The sequence below is a fragment of the Berghia stephanieae genome, chromosome 3 (assembly GCF_034508935.2).
Source record: "Berghia stephanieae isolate SIO BIC M18660-M18661 chromosome 3, UCSD_Bste_1.3, whole genome shotgun sequence".
Classification (NCBI taxonomy): domain Eukaryota; kingdom Metazoa; phylum Mollusca; class Gastropoda; order Nudibranchia; family Aeolidiidae; genus Berghia; species Berghia stephanieae.
The window spans coordinates 102,705,158-102,722,890 of record NC_088362.1 but is presented as its reverse complement, the minus strand read 5'-3'; the positions used below and the strand labels follow the sequence as shown (position 1 = coordinate 102,722,890).

The 17,733-nt window shown below is 34.3% G+C and overlaps 1 protein-coding gene across 1 annotated transcript; it reads right to left on the bottom strand.

Moving 5' to 3' along the window:
* Window positions 1–1,043: 1,043 nt before the first annotated feature.
* Window positions 1,044–15,305, bottom strand: LOC144969007 (tyrosine--tRNA ligase, cytoplasmic-like). Its single transcript, XM_078907947.1, has 13 exons — window positions 15,036–15,305; window positions 14,099–14,161; window positions 12,620–12,766; window positions 11,603–11,778; window positions 11,106–11,316; window positions 9,343–9,394; window positions 8,444–8,623; window positions 7,644–7,729; window positions 6,937–7,069; window positions 5,657–5,757; window positions 4,215–4,411; window positions 2,726–2,864; window positions 1,044–1,748 (listed from the first exon to the last, which is right to left on the bottom strand). Exons 2-13 carry the CDS (start codon window positions 14,159–14,161, stop codon window positions 1,638–1,640), a joined length of 1,596 nt encoding a protein of 531 aa, XP_078764073.1. The 5' UTR covers window positions 15,036–15,305; the 3' UTR covers window positions 1,044–1,637.
* Window positions 15,306–17,733: the final 2,428 nt, after the last annotated feature.

Here is a 17,733-nt window from a genome sequence, read left to right as displayed (position 1 = left end):
AATATTCCAAGACAAAGACAGAAAGCAAGGTGGAAAACAGATATAAAGGGATAGAAGACACAGTTCGTACCTCCCTGCCCACTATGGGAGGTCAGGAACCCCACACATGTACAATTAGGGAATAGATTCTAAGAGCATACTATCATTGTACATAGTTTGAGATCACCTAAAAGCCTCATCCAGCCACAACCACAGGATCCCACACTCAAATGCTTAAAGAATACATTCAAAATAACAAATATAACAATACATGTAATAACAGGCGATTTGCAAGGAAAAAAAATATCATCTCCCAAAACTTTTACAATACATTGGACTGTGTCACTGCCAGCCAAGGACCCCAAAACAAGGGAACAGACAAAAGCAAGTAATCTCATTCCAAGTAAAACAAAAACAGAAAGCAAGTTGGAAATCAGATATATATAAATATGACACAGTAAGTGACCTCCCTGCCCACGACGAAAGGTCAGGAACCCCACCCATCATCCATGAATTAATCAATCGAAAGCAGCGCTCCATATATGCGGCCGAAATTTTGAGATACGAGGAATGGGCCTCTCTATATAATTGTGAATCACCAGGGCAAATGTGGAAATTCATGTCATGGAATTTGATGACTTTACCAATGGTCATAAAGAATAAAATGGGACCAAAAATCGACCCTTGAAGGACCCCAAACTTTAAAGTGATATTCAAAGGATTTTCTAGTTATATTCACTGACATGGTCCTGTTACAGATAAATGATATGAGGCAGCTGGAAACTGAAACCTACAGAGATTAAAATACTATAGCACAACTAAAAACCCACAATCAAATTTCAAATTTGTTCGTTTCTTTCACTTGATACCTTAAAATGTCAATATAAAAAGTTTAGTGCCTGCTTAGATGAGGTAAAGCACTATAATAAGTGCTATTTATTATTATTATTATTATTATTATTATTATTATTATTATTATTATTATTATTAGAGATCAACTGGGAAATGAACACCATTGGCGGTATGTCAACAAGCAAAATAAATAATTCAACGAGAAAAGAAGATTGATTTTGACAATATCATTTTATTTTGATGAAGTACTACTCCCCTTCCCTGTAAAAGTACAATAATTTTGGTTGCAATGTTCACCAACCAAACAGAATCACATAAAAAAATTTCATGTTTCTATTACATTTCTATACAAAATTTCTTTTAGTTATTTTTCAGCATCATGGCGACAAAATATCAAGGCACCTTAACTCATCAACTGAAGTCCATTTCTATCATGTAAATTGAATTTATTTAAAAGCAACAAAAAAAATATGCTATTTCTTAAGTACTTAAAAAATATGAAAGTTGCAATTTATAGCGCGTAAAAAAATTATCTACTCAATTGATGAATCAGTAACAATACCATTGTGGCTGTTTCTTCTTTTCACTGGAAAAAAAAAAATTTTCATTTATTCTATTTCCTCCCGTCTTACCCTAGTTAAAAATCAGTCTTCCATTTGTGTTGTGTTTCGTTGTTATTTTCTTTTTTTTTCATTAATATAAAATGAAACAATAAAAATCTAAAAGCATTAAAATGGATTGTGAATTAAGTGAAGTAGATGGCAAACATTTATAAATTAGTATTAAGATATACGGGTTATTGGACATTATTTTATCGGTGAACTTTTAACATTCTTGGAGACTATTTTTCCCAACTTGGTCATCATGCAACTACCCTGCCATTCTGCCTCTTTTTGCTCTGTCACTCGTAGGTCGGGCTGAAAAATGAGAAAATAACACATGAACATTGAAAAACTATAGACAATGCAATCCCGATAAAGTCAACACTGCAAGACCAAAATAAAATTGCTTAACTTTTAAGCAAGATGACTTTATCCATTATCATTGGTTCACACTTAGATAAGAAACAGAAAATTTGGGACCAACAAAATATGTTGATTTAAAGCAAAAGTTGACTTTATGAGTGTTGACTTCATGTAGATTCAACTAATCATAAAAACGACTTCATCTTTACGTGACTTTATGTCATCTTTCTTTCGCCTTGCCACTCTTCTTACTTCCGTTTTTATGTATGTTTTTTTCTTCACTTCTTATAACATTAATTACAATAATTTATGAACAATTAAAAAAAAAAGAATTTGTTTTCTTTTCCATTTCATCTTGTATAACTCACCTAATTTTTTTAAATAAATAGGTTCAGCCAAAATGGAAATGCATATACAAATATATATATAGGACTTACTACATTATTAAGACATATGATTTTAACATAAATAATGCCACGGTTTTACCAGATGCAATACCTCGGGTATGGATCTCATTAAAGAATTTGCTATAATAATGGGTATTTATATTGCTGTTAACTCCAAAGTAGAAAAGTCACTATCAAAAAAAAAAAATAGAACACATCTCCGAAACGTAAAATGCAGTAATTAATTTCTAACCTATAAAAATAAACAATATAAAAGCTTTAAAAAAGAAAAAAAAATTTCAAACATGAAATGTTTCGGGCTAAAAACCCTTCTTCAGCCAATAACCAAAAAAAAAGTCAAACCGTTAACACATATCATTAAAAATAATAGACAACACAACAAAAGAGTATTGGGCACTTTTCATATATACAAAGTCGTATAGAATACTTAATTTCCTTAATTTTCGCTATGAGTATTACCTCTACACATTGTCAAAACAAATATTACAGATAACTCCATTCACAAATTCCAAAATATTTTACCTGTAATTTTTCCCAGACTTTTTTCTTAGGTTTCAATTCGTCATCCGCCTTCCCAGCCTCATAGCCCTCAAAAAACACCCTGTCGCCCGGCGCACTTCCCTCAGGCACAGTTAAAGGCTCCACTTGACGAGGATCATCGCTATATACAAATATAAATCACAAAAACAAATAAATAGACATTGCATATCACTTATTAACATTGAATGAAATTTTGATGAAAATGAGATGGCATGGTATGAATTTTTTATTTAATGTTTAACAGTTCTGGGGAGTGAAGAATACTTTGTTTTTGTTTTGTTTTTAAGGGTTTTACGGCGCTTGCAACACATTAAGGTCATATCAGCGCCAGTAAAAAAGAAGAAAATGGGATAGTAAAAAGTTCTAGAATGACAATTAAAGCACAAAAGAAAAGGTGAGACAAAGGGGAATTGGTTCAAATAGGGAACAGATGTAGATTCCAAGAGCACACCGTCAAAGTACTTAGTTTGAGATCACCTAAAAGTCTCATCCAGACACAAGCACAGGTCCCAACTAAAAGGAATACACTGAAATGTTTACAAATCATATAATATAATATGTAAACTAAACATAATACAATGCATAACAGAGAGATGATTTACAAGTAAAAAATATCATCTCCCAAACTATAACTATACATTCGACTGTTTCCCTCCCAGCCAAGGAACGCGGCCAGGGTCAGGACAAAACTAAGTAATCTCATTCCAAGACAATGACAGGAAACAATTGGAAAACTGGTATGGGGGGATAGAAGACACAGCATGTACCTCCCTGCCCACTATGGGAGGTCAGGATCCCCACCCAGGAAGAATACTTTGGTCTCACCTAAGAGATATATCTGACAAAGCTACTGTGTGTAGAGCGTCGCTACAGTATGCTAAATTAGGTCAAAAGCTATAACTTACAATCAATTTCATAATCTACCTTCCCAAAGAGATCGTAAGAAAACAGAAAATTCTGCTTTTATTCCTATCAAAATATAATTGATGCAATAATAATAATAACAATAATAATAATAATGATAGTAACAGTAATAATAATAATAACAATAATAATAATAATAATAATAATAATATAATAATAATAATAATAATAATAATAATAATAATATTAATAATAATAATAATAATGAAATTTTTGTGACATTTTCATATGATCTCTAAAGCAAATAGATCTAGCTTTATAAAGCATGCAAGCACACACACAACAGACATGTAGAACACGCCAATTTAAAGGTCATAAAATTTCCTACGTGTAAATAATGGTAATTCCTAGTCACAATCTTCAATACACCTGATCACTAAAAAAATATGTGAAATGTCTTATTATTGATGTAAATAAGTAACTCTAGGTCTCGACTTCGCTAAGGAAAATTTAACAAAAGAAAGAAAAAAACACACAACAAAGATGCTGTAGAAAAGAGCTTGAAAGCTGAACAAAATACAAGATAAAACCTATAAATCCAACTCACAGGGAGGCACACATCAGCATGGCTTTGGACTCAATGCCCCTCATCTTGACCGGTTTCAGGTTACACAAGAAAACCCCCAGTCTGTCTCTGAGATCTTCCATGGGAACGAGACCTGCTAAACCACTGATAACCGTTCTTGGACCCGATTCTTCGCCTAGATCGACAGTTTCCACGTACAGAGAATCTGCATCGGGGTGCTAGGGATATAAAGAATTAAAAAGTGTAAAGGTGGAGGGAAATTTATATTTAATGTGTAAAAGTAAGAAGAGATGAAAACAAATGAGCAGATAGAATTCTTGCAACTTGCCTACAGTATTGCCAGCACTGAAGAGAGAAGTGGAGTTTTTAAAACATTAAAACAGTTATTTCAAACAGTGTAGAGAGAGCTCTGCACTTAAAGGCATATAGAGAATAAAAATAACAAGACAAAAAAAAAAAAATAATTACAATCTCAGTTTGATTCTGCTTTAAAAAATGTTTTTAATTACACCCTTCTATGAGATGACGTCACCTAGGCATTCTATACAGGAATCTAGATAATCCATCAAACTAACATATAAATCAAGAGGAATCACCCATGCTGTCCAAAGTGAGCAAATTGGCGGTTAATAATCTTGCCCAAGGAAAAAAAGTGACTGAAGAGGGGCTCAAACGAATCTGAGACCCTCTGAGTCACAGTGCAATGTCTTAAACACTCAGCCACTTCACCCCACTTGATTCAGCTTAGCTGAAATTAAAGATGTGTACGAAAAACAAGCATTGAATATAGTGTTTACAATCATTTTCTTAAAAACAGGGACTGTGTAACTACTTACTGAGAAACAATGTAGTGAGAAGCATATTGACATTGAGCTATATTTTGATTGGCTAATTACGATATTTCATTTTGTCACAAAAGTCAAGTGTGGTCAGTAACAGGATGGATGATGGTGGTTGTGGACAATTCTGGTCCAAACATTGTGTCCTAGAGTCCGACACTTTAAACACATTACGCTACTCGAATCAGGTGTGAATGAGTACCTGGCTTAGGTAATGACGGATACTGTAAGAGTTGGGGTTTTTTATTTTTGAAGTAAAGGATGCTTAACAGGCAACTACAGTGAATGAAATGGACACATGGTTCCATATGGCCTGCTGGGGGAATAAATGAATCACTGCGAAGCCCACTGAGCATGGTAAATCTGTCAAAATGTGCTATATTTAATATATATATATATATGCTTACTTTATTGAATTCATTATTCCTTCCCAGTATTTTGCCATCAATGTGAGGTGAATTATTCACGTACAGGCCAAATATATCATACACAAAGTAACACTGTATTTTATTATTGTAATGACAAGACAGAAATAACAGAAAGGCAAAACTTGCTTGATAAGAGGAGAGATTTATCAAACAAAAATACAAAAATATATAAGTAGTTATCCATGGTTATTCCCACCTGTGATACATCAGTAATTTTCCCAACTCTCAAATCAAGACGAGACGGAACGAGTTCATCTTCTCCACCTGCTGCACCGTTAACATTTGCAGCTCCAGGCTCTGGTAAAAGTAATACGAACATTGATAGATGTATTATGAATTAAATAAATAAATGAGCGCAATTCACAATCCTCATTGTGCCAATTTACATTTGATTCAAATGGCATAAATGACCGTTTAGGAGCCCTTTTAATACCTACACTTTGACGAGATCTGTGTCACAGTAAAGGTTGTTCACAATTATCTTATTAAATTTTATTTTATTAAGAACTGAATTCATCTCACTCCAGTTATATTTCGGTAGGCTTAGATAAACTTTACCTTCTAATATTAGATCGTCTTTCCTTTTATAGCCTTCCCTCGAATTAATTTCTAATTAGTGAATACTTTTCGTTCTACATTCTGTCACGTAGCCACTTATTATAAAAGCTGATAGGTCTAACATTCGACACTCACTTTCTCTCCACAATCTATGCCGGACGGCCAGTCGCTCTATTCCTATATATATACTGGAAGATTTTTATCTTTTGGGACTTTGTAGATATTATACCTACACCATTAAGACGCCGGAGCTTTTAACTTTGATTGTATAATCTTCAAGGATCAAACCCGAGCCCGCTGTCAAAGGACTACACAATAACCTCTTACCAATTGCCTGGAAGTAGAATTTTACGAGCCCGATCCTGTTATCAGAGGAATAGATCATCCAAGCCCATCAACTGCCTGGAAACGTAAACTTACGAACCTGACATATTATCATAAGTTACGTAAAATATTCATATCTCTATTTGTAACTGCCACGATCACTGTTTATCTCTTTTAATTAAATTTCATCATTATTTTTATTTCATTGTAAACAAATCGTTAATTGTTTTTCATTTATAGTAACTAGTAAATTCTGGGGCCTCATTCTACATATATCTTTATGCATAGTCGAGTAGCTCTTTACTCACTTGAGACCATGACAATCTGTACCTATAACCTGTTATTTGTTCATAACCAAAGAAGTTTGTTTGAAACTTTAATGTTGTTGAAATTTATGTAATGGTGGAGCAAATATATACATAAACTACATATACATCTAACACATTCACTGCTGACATATCAACATTCAAACACACACATAAACTCATACATTTTATTTTTTAATTCTTATAATAAGTTTTATTCATAATTATTCAGATTTATCAAAAAAATAATAATATATATTTTTCACTATCAAAACTAAATTTCACTTACTCTTTTTTGCAACAGGGTAAGCCTGTGACGTCAGTTTTTTCAATTCAGGCGTGTCGAAATCTTTTCTGATTGGATCCATTATTTCATTCAAGTAAATTTCCACAGCATTCTTCAGATCACCAGGATGCAACTCCTGACAATAAGGATAATAAAAAAAATAAAAGATGAAAACTTAATTTCAAACTCTTTGAATTACCTTTAGCTCAATTGGTAGAGAACTCATATTATATTCAATTCAATTCAAATGATTATTTTAGGCAATTGTCAATATTATAAACAAACGATCTTTGTTATTCTTTTATGGAACCTCACTCTACCTTCGAAGATTGAGTAGCTATAGCTAAATTAGATTTGGTGGAAAGCACTTTGATACAGACGAACATCAGACACCAAATCAAATGACAATAAGCAATTGTTGCTTTTCATTTAACACAAGCGAGACCAATTTCGGCATCATGGACGCTGGGGAGTCTCTGGTCTGTCTTCCCACCCTAACCTGTATTCCTTGTCAGCTGCATAACATCAGGAGTTGAGCTGCAGATGCATGTTCCTCATATAATTAATTTTTATAGGGTTTAGCCAAGTAGCCTTCATTCTGTCTTTCCCACAGTCTCTTTCATGGACCAAAATTTTCTAAATGACTATTTCCACTGAATCTATTCATCGCTGAATTTGTTAGTAACAAGAGAATGATTTGAAAAACTTACCTCCTTCGCAAATGCTTGTTCAAGTTCATCATATGTTTTGAAAGCCACATCACCACCAAAGTCTGCAGATCTCTTTACTTCAAAGTCTGTTTTAAAAAATGAATGACATAAAAATAAACTAAAATTCATATTCATCTTTAAACAATTCTTTTAAAACAAGCATTATTCACATCAACCTTGACAAAAAAGAAACTTAAATAATTTTCAGGAGTCTTTCAAAAAAAAAAAAAACGAGCTTTTATATAGCGCAATATCCACTTACTGTGCTCAAAGCGCTTTACAAGGGGTCCCTGACCAACAGCACCATGTAACATGTAGAACGAGACATGGCGCCTGTTAGGAGATATTACAGTTTTGTTCCAATAGAGACAATGCTGTTAACGGCCAGGTACTCATTTTACACCCGAGTATGGTGAGAGAATGTGAGTAAAGAGCCTTTTCCAAGGACTCAACTATGCACTGATCCGAAAGCAAGTGTCATAAAACTAGACCACATAGCTGCAAATAAATATTTTTTTAAATTAAAAAATCAACATATAAAATTTTATCAATTTCTATTGCATTGTTTTTGCAAAGGCATTCATTTTAAAATTTGACAACTCTTTCTTCCACAAAATATTTGCAACTGGTATTGTCAATATATTGCACAAGATAGAGATAACAATTCTATTAGGATTCAGGCCGTAGCATCAATGATAATCGACATAAATCAATGACTATTCTTAGCAGCTTGAGTCTTCATTTCTTCTGATGAAAAATGTTAAACAACAATCTCGAATCCATTTCTTGAAAGTCCTCACCTTTTGAACGAAGGGGAAAAAGCACAAATTTACAGAAAGAAAGAATTCCATTGTCTTCAATGTTGCCAGGTTCACAAAAAGCCTTCTTTAATTTTTTCTTCAGCTGAGCGGGAGAATCTAATAAGTCAATCTTAGAATCCTCGTCAGACGAACTCATCTTGGATCCAGCTAGACCAGGCACTGATGATGAAAAGATAAAAAAGACAAAATGTCATTGGCTGCTATTCCCATAAACCTCAGATTACAATCGGGGTTTTAGACTGCATAGTGTAATAAGAGTCCATATTTTACCACAAAATCTCAGCTCTAAACTATGCAACATAGTACTTGTTGTAGGAGAAGGTTTACAAAACTTTTAAGTAGATCAAGTAAAGTAAAAAAAAAAAAAAAACCAAACCTTGGGGAGAAATCATTCTCTCAGCCTTGGGCGTATGCGTAGGAATTTCTACCAATCATTTGAAAAATGTTTAGATATTCCGTTATCTATAAACATAGGATCAATGTTATCTTACCCCTAGATTTAATCTTATGAATAAGGCAACTACAAGAGTAAGTGTATAAGTGATGACCAAAATTACTTTTCTTTAGTAAAGATCTGAAAAGTGTGTATGAAACAGTGTCAGACATAGCAAGAAAGAAAAATATAAGTAAAAACCCATCCAAAAAAACAGTCATCCTGGAGGGCTGATTTTTTTTTCCCTTATATATCTATTTTTTGCTTTGTCTGGCACTATTTCATATAAACATTTTAGCATTTAAACCATATGGTGAGTCATTAAATGTGAGTGGGCAACGTGGTTTCACTCATGCAGTATGACTATGACACTTTGCATGAATCAAAAGTAGTGGGAAAACTGATTTTCAAAACTTTATTTTACACTAATAGATTTTTCACTTACCCATTGGGTTCATAAGATGAGCTCTCTTTGCATAGCCTAAGTGAGGTAAGTACTGAAAAAACACAAAAAAAACATTAACACATTAATTTGTAAACCATTTATATGGTGGTGACTTGACTTATGACAGCGCCAACAACAACAAAAAAGTCACAGATAAAATCAAAGGCAATGCCACTTCAAAGGACTTTGTAAATGAAGGGTACATTAAATTGATATCAGAATTCATCCTGATTTGTTCTCCTTCTTCATATAAACTGATTGTCCCAGTCATAATTGGTATTATTATCGATCTAAATTTTTAAAAAACACACAAAATGACAAGAAACTTTTGGTATTCCAAGCACATTACCATCTCACAATATGAACTAACAATGAAAAGATTCGATTTCAGTCTTGTCTTGAAGATTTAAGTAAACCTAGAGAAGAGAACCTTGAGATAAAAAACGATATGTGTGTGCCATGCCCAAAGCAAGCTAGGGTGAATAGCAAAATGGCGAAGAGGTCATAGGTTATCAAAAAAATCTTTAAAATCTATTATTGATGAGAATACTGTTTTTTATGTTTATAGAGGCTTTACGGCACTAGCACCACTTACTTTTAGGTTATTACAGCGACAGTAAAAAGGAAGACAGTAGGGGGGAAAGTAGATCCTAATTCAAAAGCATCAAAGAAAAAGTGAGAAAAGGAGACTAGTTCAAAGAAGGAATAAAAGATTTCACAAGCAATCTATCAATGTGCATATCTTGACAATACTTAAAGTCCCATCCAGGCACAAACAAAGGGCCCGCTATGAAGATTAAACTCAAATATTTACAAAGCACAATATATTCAGAACTAAATACAATAATATTACATAACAGAGAAATAATTTACAAGGGAAAAAAAAATCCTCTCTCAAACAAGGAACTATACATTTAACAGCTTCCCTCTCAGCTAGGGATACCGTCCAGGACCAGGAAAAAACAGCAATCTTAATCCATAAGACAGTGCAGCATGGAAAGCGAAAACAGATATAGGGTAAAGAAGACACAACAAAAGCGACTTCTCTGTCCACAGTGGGAAGTCAGAAATCCACCCAGTGGGTTACGATCATCATCATGATGGCTTATCCCTCCTGGACATGGCCTCCACAACTACCAACCGAAGCAAGCTTCTGTCCTGCCCATCCTTCCACATTCAGTCATTGGCTTAATCATCCATTCACTGATGTCGTGTACCCATCTTCTTCTTGGTTTCCCTCTAGAACATTTTTTTCAAGAGTATCATGTCCAAAAAAAAGCAAGTTTTAGTTTCTGTATCATCTTGATGAGATACAGCTGCTTAATGCCAGGAACTCTTTCACATTTTGGTTAGTTTCCTTCGCTGTCCAGGGAATGCGGAGAATTTTCCAGTAGCATTTCATTCAAATGCATTGATTTTATTCTCATCTGTTTTTTTTTTGTGATTCACATCAATATCATGCTGTTGGAAATATGCATGTTCTTAATATTTTCATTTTCGTTGGATGCTTTCACTTTTCATAATGTCATAATTTTTTTCAATTTTGTTTGGGCAAGTGCTATCCTCCTTTGGATATCAGGGGTCGATTTTCCATTTGCCTCTATTAATTATTGCCCCAAGATAGACAAAATTGTTGACATTCTCCAGTTTTTCTCCATTAACCACAATTTGAGCTTTTGGACTTCTATCAGTGTCCATTACAAAGGAGACAAAGATTAAAACAAAACAAACAAAAAACAACAACAAAGAAAGACATGACAAACCTTCTCAGCAAAGGTGAAAATCTTCCTCTGGTCCACACCTCCAAACTGAGCATCCACCTTAAGGAATTCCTCATCCAGAGCCTGTAGACCTGGGTACAGCAAACCACTCAGTAATGGATGGTCTACTTGCTTGACTACCTCAGCCCCAGCTTTCTTGGCATCATGTTCAGTAACCAGTGAACACAATTTGTACACATCAAGTGTGTATTCTCTGGAAAGACATATATCATTTATTACAATTTACACAGAAAGACTACTGAGAGCATTGTCAATTTTACTCTTAATGGAAACCCTAGTTTTAATGTTATTACTACTCTCTTGGTGAAAATGGTTAGGTTTGCAGACATAAGCAGATTAATAATGGAAGAAATTACAGTAATTTCTTTATCATCATTTTAGGGTTGAACTTTAAATGAAAATTGAAATGAATCTTCTTGCAAATAAATGAGCTTTCAATCATGAAAAACGTAAATAAATAAATAAATCTGACAACATACTTGCTTAGTTGATAATCAGAGCCTTGAACAAACTTGAGTTTCTCAATGCTGACTCCAATAGACCTGAGCATTGATTTGATGACAGCTTCATAATATTTCGTTCTCAACGCAAGCAATTCCCATGGAGATTTCAGATTGTCTAAGTAGCCATGCAAATCTGCTAGGAGAATGGTTACCTGTGACAGATGATCAAATATTATTATGATGATATTTCATAAGACACCTTACCTAAAGCTTACTTTCTTCTTCTTTTTTTTTTTCGTTAAACTTTTCATTCCTATTTTTTGTAATTTGAAATTTTGTGAAGCTATAATATTCATTTTTGTCCATAGCTTTAAGCAGATAAGTATTTATTTTGATCTAGATAAAGGTGACTTCTAGGAATAGTGGGTGTGATGCAAATCCATTAACGTTACCTCCAAGGCAATGAGATCATATATGTGACCCATCGTCTAAAAATGGTAATATATTGGGATAACCAGATGCTAAAAAAGGCTAAGTAAAGATAACCTGGTCAAGAATATGAAATCTTGGTTTTTAGCACTGTAAAATTCTATATTTATTCTATTCATATATATATATATATATATATATATATATATATATATATATATATATATATATATATATATATATATATACTTAAACCAATACCGATATTGCTGGTTATAAATTCAATTAACAACACTGTAATCCTTCATACTTTGGACAACATGGGTGATTCCTGTTGACATCAGACATCTTGTTTGTTGGCTTATCTATATTCCTCATGGAATGCCTAGGTGAAGATATCTAATGATGCCGTTGCTGAACAGTGTCATTTTATAAATTTCATCATTCATACCACCATTTTGTGGTATTGGGCCACTTATAGGCATAACATGCTCCCTTTACTCCTAGAAGGAAATACCAAACTGAACTTTGATTTTGTTATAAAATTTTTAAAGTATAAACGTCATGAAAAAAAAAAAAAAATTGAGTCAAATACTTTCTACCATCATGAAAATTAGAACCAACCTCACAGCCAGCTTTGAGAAAATCAGCAATTTTTGACATGGGTACAAAATAACCCACATGAGGTTTTCCTGTTGTTGCAGTACCCCAGTATAGCTTGACATCTCTAGTTTTCAGAATCTCCTTCAGCTTGTCTTCTCCTAAAGTTTCCTAAAATGAGAAAGGAAGCACACAAAAAAGGAAAGATTAAATACATAGCTCCTCCCATAAACACCTCAATCAAGTAAGCAATTCTGTAGCTAGTGTGCATTTTAATCAATGTATTACTTCCCTTGTAATTCTTTATACATGAAAATCACATTATAATAGGAATCAATAGTCTGATGTCATGTCTACCCAGCAACGAATAGCTTGGTTCTAAACAAAGAAAATAGGTATTTTTGATTCTTCATGCTAGCTAGAACTTTTTCACATGTCATGTGATCAGAATGTATAAAAGTCAAAGCATGATCAGATTTATAATGTTTTTCTCCTCTGGATACTTTTATGTTCATCAGAGAAGTATTTCATAAGGGCATCCGGCATTGTTCCCATAGTTTAGAACCAGTTACTAAGTTACTATGCGTCATTACGAAGGAAGTGACGTCGCGACTGTTGAAGCCTATTTAGAAAGTACTCAAATATGTCAGCACTAAAAGATTCTTTTATGCAAATCCTAAAAATTTGAATAGATGCAAACATATAAAGTCCTGAAAGATGCTGTATGCTCAACAAGTTAACAAACAAATCAATGCCTTTCTTGCGTAACAATTTCGTAATTCATATTTTTGTTTACTTTTATAAATGCCTCTTTATTTTTGTCAAAACATTTCAATACACATAAAAACTATAATCCATGACCACAAACAAAAGCAGCAATATTCATTGATGTCATAATACCATAATTTCATTCTTTATCCAATGGAGGAAGATACAGCTATAACTTTTTCATGTTTGCAAAATAAAAAATAAAGAGAATATCCAATTATTGCAGATAGATAGAAAAGGCAAGGAAGAACGTTTTATGCTCTGATTGCTCACTAACTTTTTAACTTAAATAGCATCATATTTACTGAACCGAAGATGGAAGACCTCCATGTTTTCTAGTAAAAGATGACAGTTTTTAATCTATGGTTTAAGCCACAACACTAAAAACCCATTTGCTTTTGGTATCCGAATACAAGAAGAAAAATTCTCATGAAGTTATAAAGCAATTCTTCTTATTACTAGCATTACCATATCACCACAATCGATATCATTAACATAATAATTATTATTAGGGTATCAATACCATTTCATCATCTTAAGTAAAAAATGTATGTAGAGAAACCTAATTAAAAAATAGAATTTACTTCATTTCTCTTTAATATACAATGTTATCAGACCTGCCATTATATGAAAAATATTTTTTTGAATCGATAAAATTTTTATGACTTAGGTTAGTAACACTTTTACTAGCAGAGAAAATGCTAAGTGTTTGGACAGAACATGAAATTGACTTACTTGGAGATTCCTTTTCATTAAACCAAGCTTCTCCTCTGGACTCAGTGTTTCAGGTGCGGCCATCTGTTATTTTAAAAAAATGAATAGCATGAAAGTTGGCTCTATTTTTGTTGTTCACTAAAAAATTTAACTGTCTATCAGACTGAGTGTTATTGTTGATATCAAAAAGAAAATGAAAAATTATGGTTCTTTTCTGGTCATCTTTAAACTGTCATAAATTTGTATTATGTACGCCATATCATTTCAATTTTTTTAGCCCTGACTCTTGGCTTAAAACACCTTGCTTCCAACATGTTTTCTTTTTCTTTAAATTAAATAATTGAAAAACAAGGTCTCTAACTCTATAACAATTACAACAATATATAGGGAGCAAGAAAAAAAGTGGAAAAAAGAATGACGCTGTTTCAATAGGAAGCAAAAATCAGAAACATTTTTAAAATTTACAAGCAACAAGAATAAGACCTTGCTTAAGTTTGTACTTGTCAAGTTTAATTTTTAAAATCATCTATTGGTTATAAGAAACTATGCCGGCTATACCAAAACAAGTCATCGTTATCGAAAGTTTTGAAACTTGCGTCAAGTTCTTATGAGAAATTTAGGGTATGGAGAACTGCCAGGTGAAAACAGAATAAAAAGTCAAGGGGTCAGTGCCAAACTCAGGACTCAGGATCCAATTGACACGACACCCTCCATCTGGCTGAGAGAGAGAGAGAGAGAGAGAGAGAGAGAGAGAGAGAGAGAGAGAGAGAGAGAGAGGTGGGAAAGAGTCTGATATTATTTTTTTTAAACAATACAGTAGAGACACAGGACACAGTACAGGACATCGTTGTCATCGTCAACAGTCAACACCCGACTGCTGAGTTCGTTGCCTCTGCTGACTCTGAGGTGGGTGACCATGCCATATGGCGGTCAGAGCTAGAAAAAATAAACAAATTACCTTTTATGTGCTGGTTGTACCTCAACGGATCGAAAAGTCAACAAACTCAAACACTTTTATCGTTCAGGATTCCACAGTCTTCACGCAATCGCGTGAAATGTTATGTGAAATTATGATGAAATGAATGAAATGTAAACACACTACACATTACACACCATTCATGACACACTCACGCGGAGTGAAGCCTTATATGCCAGATTTATTTTTTTTTATACGCCAAACAAGTCAAAGAAAATGCCAACCGGTCTGAACAAAATACACAATTACAATTCAAATGGTTAAAATCGATGTGTATTTATTTGAAATCATGTGCACCTAAAAGTGGAAATAAATCTTAATTGTATTACCCTGCTGCCATGAGTTATGGATTGATTTTTTAAAAAAATTCAACTCGTCTTGCCATTTTTAAGGGCAACAATCTGCAGTTTCTTAAATTTGTCATTAACATAGTAGATAGATGAAATTAAATATTTGGGAAAAAAAAAAGCCGGAAAAGTAAAAAAAAATATTGATGATGATAATAATAAATAGCATTTAATATAGCCCGTATATATAGGCACCAAGCGCTTTACATTGGACGTCAATTGAAATATACAAATACACAAACATATCATCAATTAATAACATTTGAAACGAATGGGTTTTTAGTTTTTTTTGTTTGTTTTTTTAATGAAGGGATGAGGATGACCTAAGGGATGCTGGTAGGGAATTCCAATATTGGAGGGCGGCAACTTTAAACGATTGAGTGCCAACCTTAGAATGTAGGCTACCTTTGGCCTCACCAATTTGAGCCTATCCCTCGATCTCAAGGGTCTTGTTGGAGTATTAATGGCAAGTTTTATTTTAATTTGGCTATATAAACCGCCAAATTGGGAATCGTTTAATAAAGTTGAGAAAATTTGCCAGATTGTCAGTTTGAACGGGTTTAGTAGCCATATTAAAGAAAAATATGTCCATAATAAAACTTACAAAGAAAAAGTGGTGTAGCCCTTCGTGTGAATGAAAATCTTGTAATCAAACCCGAGCAAGAAGACTGGTGAATCTTTCTGATTTGAGTAGATAATTCATATTCATATCACAATACACTTTTCGACATGCGATGGCAAAAAGCAGTAACATGGTCTATATGTAAGATAGGGTTGACATAGTTTAAAACTAGAGAAATGTAGCTCATGATGTCCCAAAATAAATAAATAAATAAATAAATGAATATATAAATAAATAAAGATAGTAGCCTTGGCCAGTCGTAAAGCACTCTCAGATCGAACAGACTCTACTACCCCATCAGTACTGGGTGGGTAGAGGAAACTGAATGTAAAATGCCTTTCCAAAGGCAATACTTAGTCGCCTGTTCACATGACCGTCAATGTTTCACTTTCCATCCCCTGATTAGAACTGGTGAAAAGTAATTTGCGGTAAACCAGCGTCCTATCCAAAGACTTGCAAGCAATTACTATTGAAACTGGGACAAGCTTCGGCTTCATGAGCCTTTCAACTGTGAAGGACTACACATAACGATGTGTAATACCTGTGCAGTAGTGCCGCGCTGAGGACCGGACCGAGGACCGGTCCCACGGTCTTTTAGCTGTGAACCGTGGTCCGGTCCCAAAGAGGAAGACCGCCGGCGGTCCTCACTTCTTATCACCTTTCAACGGTCTGGCGCCATACTACTTCCCCAGCGATTCGTTGCCTCGGTCCTTTGCCTATCTTCCACCAATCACCACCCATCCCATTTAATTAATCGCACCCACCCCCCTTTGCCATACACTAAACGACACAGACGACCATAGAGGCAGACGACCACCTCCCTCCACTTCGCCAACCGCCCTTTCGTGTGTGAGATGGGGGGAACAGGAGGCGCACGCCTTGGACGATTCCATTATACGGGTAAATTTCAAAATTTACTACACCATAATGATCGCAATGACAATGATCTATGATGAAGGCATGACCCCTCTTCTCTAATGGGTTATTGTTTGAAATGTATGTGACTACTAAAGATGTGTGTGTGTGTGTGTGTGTGTGTGTGTCTCAAACCTAGCAAGTTGCAAGTCTGATTTTTTGTTTTCTTTTGTCCATCTCTTGTCGCCACTCCTTTCTATCGCATTGTTGTCATTTAAAATAATACAATAATATTAAAATTTCGTTTGGTGTTTTAACTAATCAAATAATATGAGTTTCATTAGTTTCTTCCTTCCAAAAAAACCAGTTATAACGTCTGTATTTTTAAAAGGTCCAATAGAATATTTGGGGACCCCGATAGCTCAGTTGATAGAGCACTCTCTTTATACGCAAAGGGCCAGAGATCGATCCCGGGTGCAGTCGAGTTTTTTTCTGAATCCCTGTCTACTCAGCAGTGAATGGGTAGCTGGGTTTGTTAGATCTGGCGAAAAGTCACCATCGACCCCACTTATTACTTATTACTTATTACCGCATCCACCCCCTCTTATTATAACTTCACGTCTCTCTCTTACTCTTCAATGCTTGCTGCCCTCTCATGTGTGTGTGTGTGTGGGGGGGGGGGGGGGGGGGGTAGAGTTGCGTGTGTGTATAAACGCCACGAACAACTCGATCAACGCCTTGGGTGATTCCATTATCTCCGTTAATGGGGATAAATTTCAAATTTTATTCACGCTAAATTATCGAAGTAACAATGAAGTACTGTGATCAAATAAAGAAGGCATCACCCCTCTTCTCT